This window comes from Ambystoma mexicanum, chromosome 7p, assembly GCF_040938575.1.
Source record: "Ambystoma mexicanum isolate Mex_15411 chromosome 7p, UKY_AmexF1_1, whole genome shotgun sequence".
NCBI lineage: Eukaryota > Metazoa > Chordata > Amphibia > Caudata > Ambystomatidae > Ambystoma > Ambystoma mexicanum.
The window spans coordinates 400,200,964-400,225,505 of NC_090939.1; the positions used below are offsets into that span (position 1 = coordinate 400,200,964).

Consider the following 24,542-nt stretch of genomic DNA (forward strand, 5'->3'; position numbering starts at 1 on the left):
TTGTCTTCAGTGGGAATTGATAAGTATGTTTTTCTAAGGTCCTACTGGCGTGGGACTTCATAAGACTTATCTCTTGGTATTAGGGACCCAACTCTTAATATAGGCCTGCACTGCACAAGTCGATAGTGTGGCTGAGCAGCCAGGCATATCTTAGGAGGGAGCTGTGTGAGCTGTAGAGCTGTACAAAGAAATCAGTCCATACAAGGACCTAAGAAAAGACTCACTGAAAGTTATATTAAAATATATGTATTTATATATGTATCCACAAGGCCCACAGGCAAAGCTAAAATGCAGCAACTAATAATAACATTCAATGAAGGAATGGAATCAAATTATAGTAGGAACAATAATGCTGGTCAGTAACTTTTCATAGCCAGCCCACTCAGTGACATCAATTAAGGTCAGTACAAACACTTATAAGTAACACCTTTGTAAAATTGAGTAAGGAGGGAAATAAAGATTATAAAGAACACAGCTAGCAACTAATAATAACAAGTGTGCTCTCCCAGAGGGATGCAGGCAGTCTGTTTCCTAACAATACAAGTGTTCACAATTAAAGTCTATGGAGGAACCAGCATTGTCAAAGCCAGTAGAATCAAGAAGAAGGACATTTGGGAAACCAGGACAGCCAAAATCAAGTTCTGATGAATATTTTCAGAGGAAAGGTTAGTTAACCAGTCAGTGGTTCATGGAAAAACACAGAAGCTCAAGAGGAGCCTTCCTGATAGCACACACGCTGTAAGGCCTGCAAAGCGGAGTTGAGATCGAATCTCAGTTGAAGAAAGCAGCACTTCCCAAGCCAAGAATCACTGAAAATGGCACAAGGTAATTTCAACCCAACTGCCCCAGTACCTTGAAAATGAAGAAGAAATGGTAGCTGGCTTCCTTTGAGGTCCAACCTGGCAGACCCTGATCCTTGTTCGTGGTGATGAAAGGGTGGACCTTTGGGGGGATTCTGCAGCAGCACTTGGGAGAAGGAGTCGGCAGCAATGGATTCATCTCACTTCAGTGACTCTTTGTGGTTTGGGTGCCTTTTTCTCAGCGCCAAGAAGAAGGGAAAATTGCTGGTTGGATTCTCTTTGATTACTCAGTCCTGAACTCATGTGAGGGGAATATTCATGAAGAAATCCTGCCTCGGGAGGTCCACACCTATGCCTGCAAAGTTTCAGCTGGGTTTGAGCTTCAGAAGATGAAGCAATCGATAATGGTCCAGGTACCCTGGGTATTGGTGTTCTGCAGCCCAGGGAAGATGCAGGACATCGGGGGATGGCCCAAAATGAATAAGATCTTGAGTTTAGTGGTCCCACTAGCCTAAGGGAGGAAATCATCCTTGGCTGGTCTTTACTGTCAAGATAAAACTGGGGAAATTCAATAAAGGGCGCCTGACGGAGTCCTGATATGCCCAGGAGGGTACCTGTATGTAAAATGCTAGAAATCAGGATGGGAGATCCATAGACAGCTGTCTTGTTTTGAAGCTATTTTATTTTGCCTTCAAAACGATTTTGCACAGATAAATCGAATTAAACATTTACAGGACTTTCGATAAGCACGAAAGTATCGACAGACGTTTTTTCTTAAGGGAAATACAGGTGAGTATAGACCTCTTCAATTATCAAGAGACAATTTCCACAGTGGTGCACGAGTATACAATACAGGTAGGTAGTGACATAGAACTTGTGCAGGGTGTGACCCAGGACTGTAGTAGGTCCGGGGGTATTCAACAAAATAGTGTACACAACACTATCCATCAACACATATATACAAAGGTTGTGCCACAAAACATCTTTGTATATATGTGTTGATGGATAGTGTTGTGTACACTATTTTGTTGAATACCCCCGGACCTACTACAGTCCTGTTTCACACCCTGCACATACTTTCGTGCTTATCGAAAGTCCTGTAAATGTTTAATTCGATTTATCTGTGCAAAATCGTTTTGAAGGCAAAATAAAATAGCTTCAAGATAAGACATCTGTCTAAGGATCTCCCATCCTGATTTCTAGCATTTTACATAGAGATGAAACTGGGATCAGCACAGCTCCAGGGCTTCACTGGGATCTCTGCAGCTGTTGAAGGTGCTGCTGGTGTCTCGGTTCATCTTCTAATTTGGATTCCTAGTTACAGTGGTCAACTCAGCCTGTAGTCCAAAAATCCACACCTTATATGCTGGGACCCTCCCTCACTTCCTGACTTCCGAGACACATTGGAGCCTGGGTGGGCTTCAGGGCTGAAGCCCGCCAAAAGTAAAAGCAGGAATCAAATATGTTCTAAACAATAGAAGTAAATCCTACAAGGAACTGACAAATGAAAAATGTTGAAAAAAGAAGACTGGGGCCATTTTGAGAAATTGGTCACCCATGGGTGCTGTACTGCAGCTGAGAAATCAGCCTGGTAGTATTCTGCACAAAAGGTAGTAAAAAGTAACCACTGCCACCAGCCATTTAAGTTAGTCAGTGTAACAAAAAGTTACATGAGGAGTGGGAGAAGGAGTTACTATGTAACCCCCAGCACCCCACATAAGGTGAGTGCTGAACAAACAAAAACAAAAGGTAAGAACGATAAAAGTTATCTTACTATTCTTGGGAACTGTAGTTCTCACAAGAAAATGTATTTAAACATAACAATAAGTCCAGGGGACTCTTTAGTGACACTGTACAGAGGGTGCTGGGTGTCACCAAGTAAAAAGCAGATTCCTTTATTTGCCAGACTCCATAAAACAATAGAAATTAAAAATCCCAGCCAGAGAAAAGTCCAGAGTCCAGCAACAGTGCTGGGGGTCTCTCCGGTTAAATGGAATTAGCACAGAAACTGAAAACAATACCTAACAGGAATCCTTTGTGAAGGCCGCCAAGGCTCCAGAGTGTCTGTGTAGACAGAAAACAAGGGAGGACTCTAAAACTCTGCAGTGCTTTGTCTTCTGGCATACCAGCCTGGAACCAGTTCCAACTGGGAGGATGGCTGTCCTGTGAGAACAGCCACCCTGCAAAGTTTGAAAGTCACATGAGGGCTGTTTGGCTGGGTTCCTGAATCAATGGCTTGGACCCAGAAGCTGAAGACAAGTCGACCACTGGAACGGAAGAACCAAAGCCGACTACCAGAGACACCTGCAGGCCCTCCCAGTAACCTGTAAAGCCTACTAAAGTGACCACTGCTGTCCTGACCCCATTTCCAAATCAACAGGGGAGCTCTGAAGAAGGCTAAATAATCAGTTCTAAGATTATCTGCAATTTGTGTTATCCCAAGACGTGTTTCAACCTTCCTGGCTGCAAACCACCAACACCCTGGGACTTGGGCCACCCTGCAGTGCATCATCTTCCAAAGACCAAATCCTCCAGAAACTTTGGTGGACTCCTACTGGACCTCCAGAAGCAAGACTCTACTCCTCAAAGTCCTTCCACCAGAGTGCAGGACCAAGCAAATGAGGCAGGTCGATCGGACAAGAACTGCTCTTCATTGGTATCTCTGAAAATATGCCAAAACCACAGATCCTCATTGGAGCATTAAGAATCATTTGCTGTCTCCTCTCTAAACGGCTGCTGTGAAATCCCATACAGAGTCCCCCCTTTCACCACCACGACAAAGGAACAAGAAACTGGGTCTACAGCTGCTACACCGTGAAGGACTCTTATCTTCATCTTCTTCTTCCCTCGTAAGGTACTCTGGGACTTGAGGTCATACTTACCTAAAGTTGTTGTGTCACTCATGTGTGACTAGGGGGGTGATTCGTGTGGTAGACTGTTTGCCCATACATGGTCACCAAGACCTAATGCTCGAACGCATGCAGGGATCCTTTTCTGAAGTCCCTGAACCTTTCTACCCACATAAACTGATACTTACTGGCTACTGAAGATTTCTAAAGGAACTCTTGACTTTTGTACAGATTGTGCCTGCTTTTTGGACCTCCAATCTGACCCTGAAAGAGACTCAGAACTAGAGAGGGAAGGAATCATATTACCTAGTGTCGATAGAAGATTGCTAAAGTAACTCACCTTGTGTTGGTGTGGTTTCTGTCATAAGGATCTTAAACCAAGTTCTTACTTACATATGAATGATGTCTAATATTCTAAATAGTATTACAACATTATTACTCAGCTTTGAATTACATAGTAATTCTGAAAAGTATTACAAATTCCTACTTACCCTTGAATTGTTTCTCAAATTCTAAAAAGTAACTACAAACTCTGTAAAGTGTTTACCTGCTTGTGTTGGTCTTGTACCTTCATGTTATCCCTGAAACTGAAACATTTACCAAGTTATTACTCACCTTGGAATTGCATGAGGTCATTCTAAAAAGTAATTCTTAGGTTCTTACTTACCTCTGAATTGTGTATACTATTATAAAAAGTAATTACAAAGTGTACTAAAAAGTGTTTTTTACACTGTGGTTCACTTATCAGAAGTATTGAGTTGGTTAGAATTTGTGTTTTCTAATTATGATAGTACTTATCTTTCTGAAGATGTATCTTCACTTGTGTGTATATATAATAAACCAGTATTTTTATATAACTTTAGAGTGTATAAGTGTTTCTTTGGACTATTGTATGCTACAAGTTGTTTGTACCTTCCTACAGCCCTCTCTCCCTCCTAAAATAAGACCGGCTGCTCTGCTATTGCTACTTACCTTGAGTGGTACAGACTTATACTAGAAATCGGAGGTCTGTAAATAGAGAGCCTTATAAAGTCCTTTGGGTGGACTTTAGAAAAATGAAAACCTCCCTAAAACCAACTATCACCATTAGGTATATTTGAACTGAAGCTAGTTTGCCCTTCTAATTTCCTCCATTTATAAATTGTCCCTGTATAACATATAGCCACACAGCTATGGATGGAGATGAAATGACCAATTTAAATTGACCCCCTTTATAGATGCATAGGGTATATATTTGATTAGGAATAGGAAGGAAATGAAATGTCTACACACTTACATCCTAATTCTATGTCCCAGAGAACCAATGTCGTAATATCATTAACTACCCCAATACATATAATGCTAATGCATTGAACTTGTGTGATAATACTCTTTTTTCTGCCCCCTGCAGTAGAGGTTATGAGCTAAAGAACGTGTACAGTATGTTTTCAATGTTTAATTACTAGCAACTAGTATTGGGGGTAACACGTGATACTAACACTTAGTCCGCCCTACAGATAAGGGGTGTATCAGTAACGTTTTACTCCCTACAAATTGGCAAATACTCCCACAGAATTAAAATAGGGAGTAAAAATTCCAACAAAAAATAGGAAAAAGACAAGTAGAATCTTGTACTTCTACTGTCGCCATCACAGCTCCATGGATGTGTATGGACTAGTACAGCACGTAGTACCACAGGAAGAAACTACTATTTGAACTACCTTATTGGATGAAGTAAACATGCATCTTTTAATGTGCATGAATAAGGTGCAAAGAAATAAATGTTACAAACACATTTCCGTTTTTCAGTTAAGACCTATTTTTACTCACTTATAAAATAGCCTCATTGGAATTTGGATTTAACATTTTAGATTAATGGATTAGCCGGTTTCAAAACTTTGAAGGGGAGTTTGTCCCTTTAGTGCAGAGGAGGGTCATAATCTAACAACCCCTCCAATGATAAGCACAATAATGGGGAATATAACATGATCCAAAAAAACATTGAATCCATAATGCTTTCATAGGGCTTGCATAACAGCTGAATATTTGAGGTTATTCTAAACTAAGAAAATTATATGTTTATTCTAAAGTTGTCATTATAATGTAAGGTATGTTTTGCACCTGTACCTGTGGGATGTTTTTAAACATTCCGATGCGCCCCACTGCCTCCCTTTACCAATGGGGAAAGAAACAGCCAGAAATGGATGTGCTAACCCCTGTGCGTGCAAAAATCTGCAAAACTGCGCATGGGCCACAATCATAAAAGGCTGCACACCCCTGCCACACACAGTCAAAGTGGGGGTGAAAACAGAACTCACTGCAGGAGAATGCCAGTGGGTGCTGTTACATGTAACATGAAGCAAGGTCAAAGAATTGGGCTAAACACTGAAAATGCCTTTTAAAATGCATCTTATCCAACCAATTGCAACCTTCAAAGTGCTGTTTTGGTGCTAGATTAATTAATTGAAATTAAAATGTACTGAAATCACGGATCCTCCAGTGGCTCAGAGAAACCAGGCCTCACTGACTGACAGCAGCTAAGAAATGTATTTCATGAAAAACCAGCCCAGCAACATTGTTTTCAGTTCCAGGGGAAAAATGCAGCTAAAAATGGCAACGTGACAATTTCAGCTGTGCAGAGAGAACTCCAAGCAAAGTCTGGATACATACATCCAGACTGCAGACAAATCACAGAACTTAAATGAAGAACTGGTGCTGAATAAATGTGTGTGCTGCAGAGGAAAATCTGATGCAAAAGACTCAGTTTAAAAGTGCTTTTTCCATGAAGAAGTGCAAAATCGCCTGTTTAAAAACATGTTTTTGTGAAAGGCCTAATTCTTTAAATGGTAAAATCCCCTATAAACTGTGTTCATTTATATTTTAAATGAAAGATTTACTATTTAATTCTGATTGCACAGTGCCCAGTTTGGGAAAGATTGACACTTCAGGTTGACACTCCACTGCTAGCAGGAAGGCTTAATTGATGCTGGAGGTTCTTGCATATTTAGAACAAAGACCTCATCAGACTTGTGTCTCTGTTCCAGACAAGGACAATGGCAGGCTGAAAACTGATCCCTTCAGGGGAGGGACAGGAAGCTTCCCTCTGGACCCACACCCTGATCAAAGGAATTTGACAGATGTTGCCTGTTGAAAGGAAAGAAAAAAACTGCTAAAATAAATCTGTTGTTTAAAATGCTATTTGTGATTAAGTTTTGAAAACCTTTAACTTTGCCCCATGAAAGAGGACACATCTAAAAATTGGTTGGTGTAAATCTAATGTTATGCTCTTTCTCTGAAGATGTGAGTGAACCCTGTACTGCATAAGGAACAAAAGTTATGAAATAAGATATGTACTGAATTAGGAATTGTTAGGCCAAATCATTATGATTATAATTGACAAATTTCCACAGAATGACAAAGACAGCTCTTACTGAGATGGGAGTTAGATGTCAGGATAACCTACAAAATATGTAATGTATGTGTCCGATTTTATTGAGGGCATAATTATAGAAATGTGCATTTGTGGGAAAGTTAAATTGTGGTTAAAATCAATGTGGGAGTTCCCAAATCACACCATAAAATATGACAGCTCTTTCTGACTTCAAACCAGAAAAAGGCAAGTGCCTTTGACCTATCACAGCCGTGGGGGTGTGGTTTGAAATTCTGCCCCTACCATAAATGTTGTAATGTAATTTAGCATGATAAATATAGGAACTTCACCACACACAGACACACTGATTCCTGACTACATCCTGATTTCCACACAGCGCTTTGATCCTGACTTCTTCCATCCTGTTCCAGAATGTTTCATCTTGTCCTGCTTCCAGACTTCTTTACCAAGCCAAAGCCTCAGTATTTGGTGAACTCTTTCCAGCTAGGCCCAAACCCTGAAACTATCCCAAAAAAACATCAGGGAAATAATTCTGATCCAGTCTGGCTTGCTACCATTAAGGCTTGTCTGCTTAAAGTTGCCATACCGCTAACCTACAGTACCCAGTGACCAGAAGGGCCAATCTAATCCAATCCAGCCTGATTAACCAGAACCGCCCAGCTGATCCAATTCCATCATAGGTGCCCTGCTGCCTGTAGACCTGACCCATGATGACCAGAACTTGATGGTCCAATCTTAATTTACAGTGGACTGTAAGTATAAACAGGAATCATAGGAACCCATAGTATATTTGCCTTGTCCTATCCCAATCTCAACCTATCCCATCTTTAACTTCAGAACCTCTAATATTGTCAGAACCATTCTTGCAACCCTGTTGTAATCCCTCGTGTTCATGCTGATTTCTCTCATTTGTTTTGCTAGACCATAAGCCATTAGTGATTTGGATTAAATCAAGTCCTTCCCATAAAGAAAACGTAGTATGCGCCACATGAAGAGTTACAAGCGGCCGTGCATAACTGTGGAGATTCACACATGGCATTCTCTTAACTTCCATTCTGATTTAAAGTGTGTTCTGTTGCTCATCTTGTAGCTCATGTTTGTTAAGACCTGTTCAGTGGTGCTCTCATAAGAATTTCTATCAATTTAAGGATTTTTGCACACTTTTCATTGTCTCACAGTGCCATTTTCAACTGTCAGTTTAAAAAGTGTCAATTTCCAAAAAACGCTTTTCTCTCTTGTTTGGGGAAGGAAGACTATATTTAAACACTGTACTCAGTTCTTTTATTCCTGAATGCCTGCTACTTACTTACATCTATGTAGAATTGCTCATTTATGAATTGAGAACTTTGCGGGGGGAATCTTAACTTAAACGCTATCTTTTCATCAACCAAAACTGTTCTTTTTCCTGTGTTTTCTATTTTGTATTGATAAAAGTCAATTCAATTTCCTTACTTTCCGAAATGTGTGGTCACCACATTGGTGATTGCTGCCCCATATATATTAATTTGTGTTTGATTTGAATTTAAATTAATAAATAAATATTTACCTTTACCAACCAGCCTGATTACTGGTCCACTGTGACCTGGGGGGTATTTTGAGAAGGGTGTGATATGAGTGGTATATCACTCAGAATATTGAACCTACAGACACAATAAATAAGTATTTCATCTGTGCATTACATGCTAGGCGAGACCCGGGTGTATTGCCTGACTGAAATCCTTAACATACACCATGATAACGGTTTTCTTTCTTTGTGAGTATGCTCATGCATGCAAATGGTATAATGACAGTGCTTCTTTCTTGCTGATAAAATTAAATATATGATGTGTCTTACTTTAGAAGTGTGTAGTATCTTCCTTGTATCTGTAATTTACCCTTTTTCAATCATATAGAGGTAATTGGGCAATATGAATGAAAGGCACTGTATGAAGCCTGAAGATGCCTAGATAAGGTCCTGTGGTATAAACAGAAGGGAAGAGGCAGGCTAATTCTTTCTACACCCCTCACTTCCACGCCAATATTTAAGAAATTGACTTGCCTTTCCTCATAATTCTTCTAACACTCTCTTACTTCCAGAACTCAAAATGTAGACAAAACAACACAAATTCTTTTTCATTAACAATAGCAGTGCACATTGTATCCAGAAATGTATATAGTGCAGTGGGTTTAATGTTTATTTTATGTTATATTACTGGGATTTATGCTGCACACCAAAATCAAGCAACACACGCTATAGCTCTACAAATAACTGCACAGCCCAGGAGAAAGGACTGAGGCATTGGGGACACACAGGCTCACATCAGTACCCACATTCCTCTATGTCCTCAACACAGACCACCAAGGAACATGCCCAATTAGGAAAGGGGATCACAAGCTGTGTTCTCACTAGATAATGCAACCAAGACAGGTATTGGCTACTGAGTTCAAAAATAGCTCAACATTGATAAAGATTGTGTCTTCTGTGTCATTTTAAATCCAGTACATGCTGAATGTTGCCACTACAACCACCTGCACCTTCTAAAGTGACACTTACATTAGAGTGTTTTCTGAAAAGGAAGATGATTGTATTACATTTACAGAATATTGCTATGAATGGACTACTGTTAGAATGAACAATGGAAAGACCACATGCTGTTAACACCAACATATCACTAGAAAGATCATCCAAATTGTTGCTAGGAGGTGGCGGGAAGGTGATCAATAAGGCAGCATGCATGATGCTCACCCTCATGCTCAGTGGTTCTGCAGAAGCATACAAGATGGACATTCCTCTGACTCCTATTAACACTATTAGGGGTCGTGATCAATGTTCGAAGCTCTGAGAACAGCAAGCAGTGAAGCACCAGTGTCTTGGGGATTGTGAGCATCAGCCGACAACACATTTAAGTGGCTGTTTTAACAGCAGTGTGACTTCAGACAAAAGGTGGGTGGCAATTTGGGAGTTTAGACTGTGTATGGTGGAAGCAGATGCACCCACAGCTTCCTGGCCACAAAACTCTTGTGCTATACACCTTCACACTATTGCCATCTTGGCTACATCTTTAAGGCACAGTTGTTGTCCCCTGCTGGCCGGAAATGAACCCTGCGGCCTCAGAGTTCTTGTATTCAATGGTCCTTGCCCCTTGGCAAAGTTTAGACAATTAGTGAGAGTCCTTTTGCTTGCCCAGGTGGATGCTAGAATCTACCGCTAGTTCAGCAAAGTAAATCATAAAAACGTTTAGACATGTTTTACCCCCACACCAATCGAAGTGAGAAACATCCCTTTAGCAAAGGTCTTGGCTAGTGATTCTTAACGTTGCCGGAAAGGTTCTCCCTCATTTTCCCAGAAGGAAACCCGGAAATTAGAAAGGACTGCACATATTCTGTGTTTTGGTTCAAAATTAGGTCTTGCCAAGAAATTGTTCTAGTGAAATACTGTATCCTGAAACAGGCATGTTCTTGATGACAAGCTCAGAACAACACTATGATTGACACGTATTTTACTTTACGCAGATAATCGTCACAAGTCCACATGCATTGAATTATCTCTTAACTAGTCAGATACATTTGAAGCCACTGCTTTTGAAGCTTTCCAACACCTATGTTGACTTCTTTTTTCACAGGTTATCCGCCAATACAGTACCCCATGATGATGTCAATGGTCTGACTTACCAATTGATACTATTACATTTGCAGTGTCTCATTCAATGTTTCTTTGTCAATTTGAATAACACATCCAGCAGGATGTAGTTTAGCTAATTGAATATCCCTTCATATTTAGACAGCCAAAGTACTGAATGCTGGGAGACCAGCCCAAAGACATTTCACTACACATTTTGATGTGCCATTTAGTGCATATGATGTATTTAGTGGTTTGTCTTTCCTTTTCTTCTTTACCCAACCATAGTTTGCCTGAACTGTGAAAACTCTGTTTCTTGTGCAAAATGATTCATACCTGTGTAGAATTTTGATTTTGTAGTGTGATTTCGGAATTATAGCTATTTCACATTTGCCATACTTCCTGCCTTTCCTCTTGTCCCCTGAATTATTTATACTTCCTATTTATATCTTGTTAAAATCACATGTTGTATTTAAATGATTGCTTTCTGACATTCCAAAATCTCATGTGCCCAAAATGTGTTTAAATTAAACTGTCAACAGGTTCCTGTTTCTTTCTTTATCAAGGTGCCCATACAAGAAGGACTTGATTTCCAAAGGTAAATCATTAAAATATAAAAGGGATCAGCACTTAGAGAAACAATCTAATTGAAATGTGATGCTACCATTATGCACAGTAGGATTTGGAATATAATAACAGTCCAACTTTCCTAGGTACTGATCCTTGCCAGACGTTGCTGTGGTTGCTTTATAGAAGTTGAAGATTACAGAAATTCGGGATTGCAGTGCTAGTCTAACACATCTATAGCCCCATACACCAACTTTCTTTCAGTGTTGACATGCTTCTCTTCACTTTCCTGTAGCCATGGCAACTCCTCTAGAGCAGGTTATGGTACACTATGCTTCAGTTGGACCTTTAACAAACATGTTGTGTTGAAGCAATCCTGTTCTTAAACTCATTGATTCCTTTTCTGCATTTCCCCCTAAAAATCTGTCTGCAAACCCTTCCTGCCCGGCTAACTACCACCCTATCTCCACCACCCCTTTCTTGGGCAAGCTCTTGGAGATGTTGGACCTCTCCCAACAAATCCATCACACTGAATCTGTTGACTGCCTCCACAACTACCAGCCTGGCTTCAGAGCATCCAGAAGTACGGAAACTGCTCTCCTCAACACCCGTGATGACTTGCTCTCAAACCTTGACACCAACTGTCCCTCCTCCCTCATTCTCCTTGATCTGTCCTCTTCCTTTGACATTATCAATCATTCGATCCTTATTAATTGGCTAGGTGATACCTTTGGCATCACAGATTGGGTGCTGGATTGGTTGACCTCTTTCCTCTCGAATCGGCCCTCGCAAGTGCAACTGGGCCCTTTTCTCTCCTCTACCTCACTCTTGACTTGCGGTGTGCCTCAGGGCTCTATTCTCTAGCTGTTTCCTTTAAGCTACCCTCTTCTTCCTCCTCTCTTCCCTTTCTCATTCCCAAATGTCTAACGGCTATTCAGGTATGGTGGGCTGCTAACGATCTCTGCCTTAATGCTAGTAAGACTGAGATTCTTATCATTAGGACTCCTACCCCCTAATTCCCTCTTCCACTCTGGCGTTCTTCCTTGGGCCCCCTCACCCCTCTTGTGATGATAAAAACCTGGGTGTCATCTTTGACACCTTCTCACCTTATATCGCTGACCTTGCCAAGAAGGCCCACTTTCAGCTTCACCTCCTCAAAGGCCTTCTCCCTTTCCTCACCTTCCCCCAGAAACTCAATGTCTACAGAGCTCCGGTTCTCTCCAGGCTGGAATACTGCAACAGCCTCTTCCTTAATCTGCCTATTTCCTCCCTCCACCCTCTTCAACTAATCCGGAATAGGACTTCAAGACCTATCCTTGGCCTCAAGCCCAGAGACCACATCTCTCCAGCCCTAAAATCTCTCTACTGGCTCCTGGTGGTTACATGGATCAAATGCAAGACCCTCTGTGTCATCCACAAGACTTTCCGGGGCCAGGGTCCTCGCTACACTCAACTCTCTCTCTGTAAATAACTCTCTGCTAGAGTCCTTCGATCGTCTATCTCCAACTCTCTGCATGTCAGATGTTTCTCCAAGCAGATAGCGGGGGATAGATCACTCTCTTCGGCAGGAGCCTCCCTCTAGAATGGCTTCCCTGCCCCCTCTGATTTGATCCTGATCTCCTTATATCAGGAAGCTTCTCAAGACCTTCCTTTTCTCCTCCCCTCCCCTGCTAATCTCTTCCTGCCACTGCGACTGGTTGCCTGTTCCCTTATGAGGCTTATTGGGGTCAGGCCCTCCTTCGACCAGTTTCCCCATGCACCCCTTCTTACCAGCACTTGCCCTTGGACGGTATTGTATGATTTGACCGTATCCAAAAGGTTACATGTACAAAATGTTCTAAAAATGCTACCACCAAAGGTTCGAACACCAAATGTTCGAACCTTTGGTGCTAGCATTGTAGGTAAGTATTAACAAAAGAAAAAACACTGCGGGGGTATCCCGCGGAATTGGAGGGTTTCAAAGGATTGTTTGAAAATAATGTCATCGACTTCTGGGAATATTTCAGATCCTACATTGATTGCCTGATGAACACCTGACAATTTATGTTTTTTGCATCCCTGCAAAGGTTCGAGCAGGCCCTCAATGACACGAACACATGTTCAAGTTAGAGAGAGGTTTCAGAAGGGTCTCAGCCTGCAACCAACATGGAAAGTGTGAGGAAATGAGCACCTTGAATTTCCATAACTCTGGTATCTCTTTCCCAGAGCAAAAAGGTGCATGCCTTTCACAGCACTTAGCGGGTTACATGTCTTTATACCAAAGTAATTTATAAAGAATGCACATTGAATATTTTATATTGAACAATGTTATACTGAATGCACTGAACCCCGTTTCCCAGCCCTAAAAACCCATCCCGACCATTTCCAAAAAATATTTAACCCTTTACCCCACCCTAAATGCATTCACTATAATAATGTTCAATATCAAATATTCAATATATGTTCATTCTATATAGAATATTTGATATTTGTATTTGTATTTATTACATTTCTAGAGTGCTTTACTCCAGGAGGATATAAACACTGTATACCCACTTAGCACTTTACTTAGGGTAATGAATGGAGACAGTCAGCCTCCTCCCTTCACCTACCAATTACCCAATGCATGTTGGAAACAGTAGTAGAGAGGGAGTTAGAGAGCACTTGAGAGAGCGAGAAAGAGAGGGGGAGATACAGAAACAGAGAACGAGTATGTGTGTGTATGTGTGTGTGTGAGAGAGAAAGAGAGGGGGTTCACAGTGGGACAATTGGGTGGGAGCTATCTACAGAGGCCAGTGTCAGGCATGTCATCAAATGTGCTTTTATCCCATGGCATGACTTGTAATGCTTTTTTAAGCATGGTATGCGTTCTCATTACATTGCCATGCCTTGGTGTGCTATGTTATGGTCTGCTACACATGGATTCTTATTTTTTTCGTGTCCCTCAGTATCCAGTTTACAATTTGACATTCTTATGTCACTCCCAGGCTCCTTCTACATGTCACCCTTTGATTTTTCCAACTGTGATTTTGTTCCTAGGTGTCCAACTGTAATGTTATCGAACTGCAAAATTGCGCCCACGTGTCCAACTTTAATTCTTTTCGTATTTATCCGTACAGTTATTTTCCCTAGGAGAGATTTCACTCTATTATTGGCTTGGTACCAACTGCTGCCTGCTCCCACATTTCTTCCCCATCTTCCCCAAATAAACTTTTTGATAAGGCACTGCTGTCCACTTCTAAAAGCATCAGTCCATTCCAGGATGCTTGAGGACTTCTCACAATGAATGTACACATGATGCACCACTAACAGGATGCAGACAGAACCACACTACATGGATGCTGCAATGGACCATCTAGATCACTACTGACTTCTCCTTGCACTAACACGTTCAAATGATGTGTTCAAACATAATACATATACCAGATAAACCATCCACATATGGCAATTGAACATCCTTTCTAACAGACATCAAACTTAAGAACGCTACACCTCTCAAACCAATTTCTTAATCAAAGTCCTGACCAACACACTCTCCCATTATGGGCAGAGAATTCTTCCTTCTGGATACAAATACCTCAAGTGCTCTCAACACAAACTCGCAAGACAACACACACACACACACACCACCACTTCTGAAAATTCATGCAACAACACAACAATAGGATTTCTTGTGTGTTTGCTATTTATCCACCAACCAAACCCAATATTCAACCCCCGTCACCCCTTTCAGATATGCCAGGTTGTTTAAGGACAATGCTAAAGGCAAAATAACATAAAATGTTCTGTTCAGTGAGTGTGGTCATTGTCATAGTTTACACTGTGAAGTGTGAAATTCCTTTTGGAATAACAAAAAAATAACATTTACATGGGACTAGTTAATAGAAGAGGAATGAGGGCATTTCACTTTATTACTTAGCAAACTCACCAAACATGTCAAAAGACTCTTATGTTGCAACTAATTTATGAGGATTTGTGGGGTGATCAGTAATGAAGGAGCTCATAACCCCACAATACATATCCATGGACATAAGAAATTTCAATCACAATGGCTCAAGGTTTTATAGAAGAACAAGCATAGCATACCTTTCATCCACTGAAAGACTGTAATCTTCACTATTGCTATGGGGTGGAGGGTGCACAGGAGGTGGTGGAAGAAGGTCAGCCCAGTTCATGCCTGCTTGCTTAGGTAGTTTTGGTGTCCGCACACCCTTTTTGTGTCCTTGGCTCCCTATGGATAACAATAAAAGATCATATTTTACAGCTATATTCGTTATACACAGAAACCATATCCTAATATAAATTGACACTTCCTAATGCCATTTCATAACTGTACTTGTTACAAAATGAAACTAGAAATATCACACATTTTACATTTTAACTCATGAATCTGGCTAATAATAGGAATTATAAAAATGCACCCTGAAAAATACCCATTAGTAAACCAGGCTATAAACTAAAACGTAGTATAATGATACATTAGATGTATAGTCATTCCATTTGAGAAGGCTTCATGAAGCAAGGTACAGACAACAGATTCAAAGTTCAAACACAAAACTTGTATTAACTTAAATGTCAGGAGGGTCTAAGGCCTAACTTGCCCCATGCTAAGGTGGGATTTCCCTACCTAAAGAAAATAAGTATAGTCAGAGTCAGTAAATTCAACTTCAAAGTCTGTCTGTGTGCAAAGCCTATACTTGCCCTCAAACCTAAAGCTAAACTATGTGTAGGGATATCAACAACAAACTAAGTAGTGTTCCAAAATAATGTTGTGAGCTTCTTTCAGCTCTTGGCATATTTTCCAGGTACCTTTCCCCCAGTTCAAGACAGTTCCACATAGTCTCAGGGTTCCCTTCCCCAAGTTCAAGAAAGTTACACAAAGTTGTTGGGTCCCCTTCCCCAAGAAGACAACACAGTTCCACAAGAATCTCAGGGTTCCCCTTCCACAAGACGACAAGACAGCACTGAAATGGCCCTAGGGTTCCCTTCACCAAGGAAATGACGTAATTCTAGAGGTCTCAAGGTTCTCTTCTCGAAGTTCAAAGCAATCTCCAAAACTGTCTTCGAGTTGTCTTTTTCAAGAAGAAAACCTAGTTCAAAAGGGGGCCTTGGTGTTCCTCTCCTCAAGGTGACAATTAACTTCTGTAAAAACCTGAGTATTCTCCTTTCCTAAGGCGTCAATAAAGTTCACAAGGACTTGGGGTTTCCTTCCCCACAACATCAGCTTGTCCAGCTCGCCAATTCACATTTAGTTTTAGCCTCTTCATGCTCAAAACCAGTTCCAGGGAAACTTTATACTCCTTCTAATTCCTTAATAATTTACAGAGATGTCTTTCTTCTGCTTTCACTTCAGCAGTCTCTTTCATACGTATCTGTAGGTTTTCTTGACTTTCACAGACATGGTATCCTCGGTCTAGGCGTAGTTGTCAGACCACAGGGTTCACCCATTACAGGTCATACAACCAATAAAGCTATGCTTTCTTACCCATTTCCTCTATGTTTTGGTTCACCTTCACTTTGGCTTCTCCTTGCCATTTTCTTGGCTTTGCCACAATGTGTTTTTCTCCTTGCCAGAATCTTGGCTTTACCACATTGTGTTCCCTCCGTGGTGCCTACTTTACTTCACCACATTACATTCATACTCTTCAGTAATGTTCATTACTTGCTTTTCACTTTGGAAACCTCTCTGTGGGTTGCCAGCAGCTCCGTTCTCCACTCCTGGACACTGCCAGTAGCTTGCAGCACTGGGGTCTATTCCGTGCCCCACAGCTATGGCTGTGGGCATGCGACCAAGGAGGTTCTATCAGCTGTAACCCTCCCACAACCCGCCCAGGCCTCTGCATTTCAGTCTCTGCTTGAAATTTGCCTGTGTCCTGGCCTACATGCAGGACCCTCTTCTGCAGCCTCCATCTTGACAGGATTTCTCTCCTCGGCCTGAAACACCCGGCCCAGCTTATCTACTGCTGGTCTCTCCTCTCTGATTGTCAGTGCCACCTTTTATGCTCCTGTAACCACATAAGAGGCTGTAGGTGCAGGTCCTTGAGTCCATTTGCCTGACCATAGCTACTGGTGTTCTCTGGACATGCCTGGCCTTTATAACAGCCTTCAGGACTCTTCCTCGTCTTAGTACCAGAGTGTTGAAATTAAATGTTAATGCTTACTTCTACTAGTCATCTCTTCCTCGTCCTAGTACTATAATGGTGTGACTGAGGAGAATGATATAATAGGATTGGCAACATCCTATAAAGGTATGGTGAGGTTGGTTATTACAAGGAAAGTTGGGACACCATGTCTCACCTGCAGACATCCTCTCCCCAAACCCGAAATACCGCCACCCGGGTGATTCTCCATCATGTCTCCACCCCCAGGGTCAGGATCTAGTGGCAATGGTCTTTCCTTGGGCACCTGAGAAGAGGCTATTACGGGAAAAGAAGTGAGGATGCTCTCAGATTCCTCACAGTGGGGAAAGGAAAAAAGCAGGAAATAAACAAAGGACTGCAGCACAAAGGCATTGCACTCTAGTTGCAGACCAGCGCAAGAAACTAATTGGAAATCAAAGGAAACACAAAATAAACCCCTGAAATGGGACAAGATCACAATTTTCACCTAGCAAAGATATTGCCTTAAATTATGTTGAACTCTCAATATTCATTTGCATTGAATTTACTTCTATCTGTTACTTATAACTGAAATACCTTCATGACATTATGCCTGAAAACAAACCCATCATCTGTGCAATAGATTAAGTTTCTGAAATGAGTACCATCGATATTGCAACATGGACATGTTTGCAGTCAGTTGCCTACTTTATTGGCAGGGTTGCGATTGGGCTGGGCTAATTTGATATGTTACATCATGAACCTGCCCTTTCCAGTCTGACACTTTAGGTTTCATGCCTTTCATTGGCTTGGACTTGCTTCTGACAAAACGCGAGGACTGGTCGAACCTATCACTTTTGAGATGTGGCCACTTGGCAGCAATTCATTACAAAAACAGAAAACAGGCCTTGTCCTTAAACTCTTTAAAACAATGAATTTCCATAAATTAAACGTTCAAGGGCTGCCGAGAAGTTCAATATTAACATACGAGTTATACATAATAACAATATAGTGATTGCTGGTTACATCCCACTTCTAAGTGCCGAAACAATAGGTTTTATTATAACCCAATTTAAAAGTATTCAATTTGCCAACTTGGGCAGAATAAATGGGTGAGTCAACCATTCAATGATTAGTACCTGGGCACTGTCGGGATAACACAGGCACATAAGGTTGTGCATAACTAGCTTAGTTGCCCTACTACCTCATTTCATATATTACAATTATTCTTTTATGAAGCTCAAACACAACATAGACATTGAACAGTTTTCACATTTAATTAATTCACTCACCTGATGTACTGCTGCCCCTATCAGAACTGTTATAGGACCCTCCAGTACTGTGGTCATGAGCCTGATTATAAGGTATTGTTGCAGGGATAGCATCATTTATTCGGAAATCTGTTTAAATACACAGCAAAAACAATACATTAAAAGGTTATTCTAAGGACTGCTGTTTACCTCAAGCAAAAGGATTCAAAGATGTGATACACAAATTGAACTGCAATAACATGTTTAGCATGCATATTCTTCATTATAAAACAAATAAGGCTTTGGTCGATTTAGGAAGCAGTTTTCTTATTAGTAATCATTCGACATGTTTACACATGTTTACACAGAGCTTAATACTGGATTCCTCCAATATATAGCTATTTTAATAATCTCCCTTGAACATGGTCTTGGCAGCTGCAAGATGGTTTGGAGGCGATAAACTGGATTCCTGCTGCTCTTGGACTTCTTGTTTGCTGTGAGTCCAACTCCAAGTGATAAAGGACATGGTGTGTCATTTTTGCACTTCCAGTCTTGTGGTGAACGAATCTCATTTGAACTTTGGTAGATACTTGTTGGACCTCCAGTAGCAAGATTACACTCCTTGAAGTTCCCTCACCAGAGTGCAAACCCGAGATAGCGAGGCGAATCGATAAGACAAATACCATTCCACATCTAGTACCTGGAAAAGGGTACCAAATCCACAGAGCTGCGAGAAGCACCAAAGAATCCTTTGTTGGGGGTCTTTTTGTCGACTGCTGCTGCAAGCTCCCATCCAGTGTCCTTTGTTTCAGAGACCGGGTGATGTGCTGCTGCATTGTGAAGGCGTCCGTTTGTAAACTCATCTTCACTGCTGAGATACTGTCTGTCACTCCTGTGTTGCTAGGGTATTGATTTGTGTGTTTGGGAGTTCGCCCACACCATTCACCTAAGTCTGGTGTTGGAACATAACCAGAGATTCTTCTACGAAGTCCCTGAACACTTTCTACTAACTCTAAAGTCTGTACTTACTTGTTGGATGAGAAATCCTCTAGAACTCTGACTTTCTGCCTCTGTGCCTTATCTTGACCTTCTCCGTGTTGGCCACTTGACCAACAGTGTCCCTCTTCTGCCTCTGAGAACACTCATGTCCCAGAATAGGGAACGACTTCTAAAGTATAAGGCCTCTGTCTAGAAAATAGAACAAATGTTGCTTACTTGCTATATGTTTGTGCTGTAACTGATTATCTCTGATATAGAATAAGTTCCAAGTGTTACAAAGTTCTTACTTACCTGTGAATTGCTTACTGCCATTTTGAAAAGTATACAAAGTTATCTACTTACCTTTGAATTGTGTTCCACTATTCTAGAAAGGCACATAGTTGATAACATTATAGTATTTCTGAAAATGTAACAGTGTACTACCAATAAGATTTTACTTACCTTGAATAGCATACTAAATGTGTAATAATGAGGTTGTACTTATCTTTGAAGTGCATACTGCCATTCTGAAAAGTAATTCATAAGTTATTCCTTAGCTTTGAATTGTGTTACACTATTCTAAAAAGGTAATATGGATGTAACTATCATTCCTGAAAGAAGAGTAAGTTGCATATGTTGTAATGTGCTAACCTGTTAGGTTGGTAGTGTAATTTTATAATTCCTGAAACAGAATAATTTACACAATTGGCCAGGAACTTACTTATAATATTGTTGGTATAACTATAGTATTCCTGAAACTGAATATGTTACATAGTTTACTACCAAAAGGGTCTGATTACCTTGAATTACATACAGTCTAAAGGTCTGCTAATGTGGTTTTACTCTCCTCCTTGAATAGCCTACTGCCATTCTAATGTGTAACACTAGATTTTACTCGCCTCAAACTGAATGCTGCTATTCTAAATGTGGTTTATTCTTTGGTTTACTTACCATAAGCATTGGATTGTTTTTTATAATGTGTTTATGGCTGGTAATAGTTGTTCCATTTCTAAGATAATTCCGCTAGCCTTTGTATATTTAAATAAGGCATTCCAGTGATCCACACCCTTGTGTGAGGTATGTTTATTTTTTAAATGTTAGTGGGTTCCCTTAAGTACCATTTCCCCAGGAGACATGCTGGGGCAGATTTACATCCCTTCAGGGTAGATGTTGTCTGTTTCTCCTGGAAAATCAAAGGAAGCATCTTCATGGCCATTTCCACAAGAGAGCTATAGAGCAATTTAGCCTATACGTCATACACCCGAGTGCAGTCACATCTGGGATATGCTCACAGAGCTGACAATGGAGTGATATCAAATTATTCTGCCTTTCATACTTATGTGCCCTATCAGTCACAATGCCACAATCCTGGTATGGTTTATATTTAGAGATTTGCAGGCCACCAGATGATTTAAGGCAGACAATTATTATAATTTAGATTAGATGTGCAGAACTGTAAATTAATACCTCTACCTGCAGGCACTTTTGTCCCAGCAATTTTCAGGGATGTGCAGGTGAACTTCAAACCTGCACTACAGAGCTGGCCTTGTCATGTTAGTAGACAGGTTACAGCAAAGCCTCCGTGTGTACTATAATTTTGGAATGGAGCATGTTGGAAGGGGGTCTGGTTATCAGACCTCCATTTCCATACAGAAAAATCTTCATTATTTTTTGTGGATAACAATAAAATCAAAAAAGGCTTGGGCTATCGTACCCTCACTAACTGCTTTTCTGTCACAGACTGCACAGAGCTTGTCATAAAAATAATCATCATTAAAGTCATAGAACCTGAGGAAGCCAGGGCATTACAGGTCTGGGCTTGTAAGTATCACCCCATGGGCATTACCAGATTGGTAATGACATCCCTTTGAGGGTTCTATTGCTATTAGTACCCGAGCACGTTGTACCGGGGTACTAATAGCATTTATTTCTCGAGCTGAGAAATGACATCCCTTTGAGGGTTCTATTGCTATTAGTACCCGAGCACGTTGTACCGGGGTACTAATAGCATTTATTTCTCGAGCTGAGAAACAGCGTTGAAACTGTTTCTCAACTCAAGAAAAGAGATGACCAACAGTGATCAGGGAGAAGGAACTGCACATAGTCCCTTCTCACTTTCCATGGTGGCCATTAAAAAAAATGAAATAAATTAAACAAACAAAACGGCCACCATGGAACTGGAGAGGGACTACATGTAGTACCTTCTCTCTTTCCACTGCAGCTGGGGGAGAAAGGAAAAGAACTCTGCTGGACTCCAAATGGAGTGCCTCACGTGAGTCTTTCCCAGCCAGGGAATGACCCGGCGAAGGCACTAGGATTGTTTTGTAACAATCTGATTGTTCCTCAATGAGTACTAATTACAAATAGATCTAATATAATAAAAGAAGATGAATATGGCTGCTATGCTTTCAGCTGATGTGTGATTACCCCTCACTGTGAAATGTGCTAGCACAAACCTAAAAAAGAAAAGAAATATGCAGTATGTGATGCTCAATTACTGATGTCTTGACGTATCTTGAACAATGGGAGCATTGTAGAAAGGTGTAAAAATAGTACCCAATTGGTTTAGAAACCCAATGACTCAATAACACTTTAATGAGGTAATGCATACAATTGAAAAAGCGTCAAAGGTTTAAAGGGAGTAAAAAAAGTAATATTTCCTTCTTGAGTCCAACATATTCAGAGCGCTGATCTTAAATGCCATCCAGAATTAAATCTTATAAAGAAACTGTCAAATACAACTATAATAAGATATATCAAATTATACATGTGAAAGAAAGAGGACAGATCATTTCAAGCATTTTAGGGAGGTGAGATTTAAATTGTGTCAATTTGAGATTAACCATTCATGGTTCTGTTTTCCACAAGGAACATTTGAAAAGAACATCCATTGTTGTGGCTACGAAAGACTGAACTCTGCCATGTTTCACACACATTGGCCATATGCAACTCGCTCAGCAAACAAGTAAGAGATCAGGGGCAACCTAAGCTCAGTTTGAGTATACAACATCTGAAGAGAAAGACATGGGTAATTCTGCATGATCTATCAAATGTCTGTAAGACAAATAAGCAACAACATGTAGACATTTGATACCTTCAACCATAGGAACAGCGAAACATGCACCTCATGGAAATGGGGAACTATGGAGAGATCCATGAGAAGAGAATCGCAGAGAAGGGTCCATAGCAATGGAAAATGTAGGAAGCACAGTCCCACGGGGAAAATATTGTCTACTGTTATGGATGAAACACTAAGTGGTGCAAGGGGCAAACACAGAGGGCCCACAGAGATACACAAATAGACTCACAACAATTAAACACAAATGGTCTGCATTAGACAGATACTAATGTATAATAAAATAATGTTTTGACATTTTCTTTAACATTGTTTGCTCAAGAAATCCATTATGAATAGAAAGACATGAATTGAGCTTGTGATGCGCCAAGTATCCCCAATAAATGCACATGCCTGAAATTTCAGTTAAGTCTTTTTCTGGGTGTCCTGTAAAAACGACACTAGGAGAGACAAGATGAAAAGTGTTTGGTCTAGGTGTCTGCAACCTGTGTCAATGGCCATTATCTCTGACCGTTGATTACGCTGACAAGGTAACCGTTGATTACGCTGACATGGTCTTTTGGGAGTTGTAGTCCAAACTAGCAGGAGAACCAACACTGCCAGACCCCTAGTTTGGTCGAATGTTGTAATGAAAGGAAGTAAGACCAAACTCTACAGAGGAAACATAACAGATTTAAAAATACTGGTGCAGATAAATCAAAGAGTACTGAGAAACTAAACTCATACAGACAAATATCTGCCAATTCACAACTATATATATATTTTGTTGTTGTAAAGTATGGCTTCCTTTCGTAATTTTGGAATGTCGGCTGGTGTTCACAGCATGCTTTTGAAAATTGAATGTAGCCAATTAATGACAGCTGGAGGCATGCACCCACCATAATGAAAGGTTTCAGGATTTGCCAAATGTACCACTTAGAGGCTTTTACTTGATAATAACCACTGCATCTTTTGTCTTGCACGCCGTGCTTTGCGGCTAGACAAATGCACGAGCACACCCCCGAATGCATCTGCTTTCACATACAACTCGAATGACACTTTACGCAACACTTCTGCCATAACAATGTGGCTACCTTTCATGACAAATAATTCAAACTGTAGCTACACGCATAACTATCATTTTACACACACTCCTCCATATTATTTCCCTAGTGTACATCTCTCCACCCTTACATGTGCCAATTAGACATGGGTGGCTCGCGGGGACTCAGCCAAGCCCTCATAACCTTTAATGGCCATTATGCACACACTCATGCTAGCACCTCAAATCAGAGACTGTGTATGATCGGAATGGTGCGGGTACAGCAGCACTGGCACGGTGTTCGTGTGGAGGATTACCTGAGCATGTTCAAGTAAAGCATTTATGAACAGCAACAATGTGTTCATTAGCGAGAGAAGCTTGGAAAGCACAGTGCTTAGTTTCATTTGTTTAATCCATCTTTCGGGATTTGAATCGTTTTGGTTTATTGGATCCAAATTGGCTCCAGAAGTATTATCGCTGCAAAGGTCAGTTGAAATAGAGGAGAATTTCACTGTTCCTTCCGTGTCAGAGTGCCAGCACAAGATGCAATACACGTTCGCTTTATTGGACATTACATTGGGAGAACCAGTGCTATTAGTTGGGCATCTGGGTCTTAGTGATGGCAGAGTATCCCCTAGTGTGATGCATCCACTGTAATATGAAAATAATGTGTTTTGCTTAATTATAATGTGTGTGTTGTAGAATGGAAAGCAAGAGGATTGCACCCTTATGAGCTATTCCCTTTCCCTATGTTTCTTTGATAATCCTGTCAACATCACAGTACAACAAATACTGCTCCGCTTTAGTTTTTGTACTTGAATCGCTTCCAGTTTGGATTTTCTATACTCATTTAAATGCTTTGTATTTAAACATGTACTCAATACTCCACATTATACTCCATTGATTTTAAATAAATAAATAAATGCATTGTTTTGCTGATTTCAGAATAAAGGGAA

The 24,542-nt window shown here is 40.7% G+C and overlaps 1 protein-coding gene across 2 annotated transcripts in view; it reads right to left on the reverse strand.

The window, feature by feature from the left end:
- The window catches only part of ROBO1 (roundabout guidance receptor 1), a 2,404,538-nt gene that overhangs the window by 42,369 nt on the left and 2,337,627 nt on the right, over positions 1-24,542 (reverse strand). For both annotated transcript variants that reach the window (XM_069636443.1, XM_069636444.1), the window contains 2 exons: positions 18,554-18,661; positions 15,250-15,394 (listed from right to left, as the gene is read on the reverse strand). In XM_069636443.1, the coding sequence (XP_069492544.1) occupies positions 15,250-15,394; positions 18,554-18,661 (253 nt within the window). The remainder of the gene's footprint in view (positions 1-15,249; positions 15,395-18,553; positions 18,662-24,542) is intronic.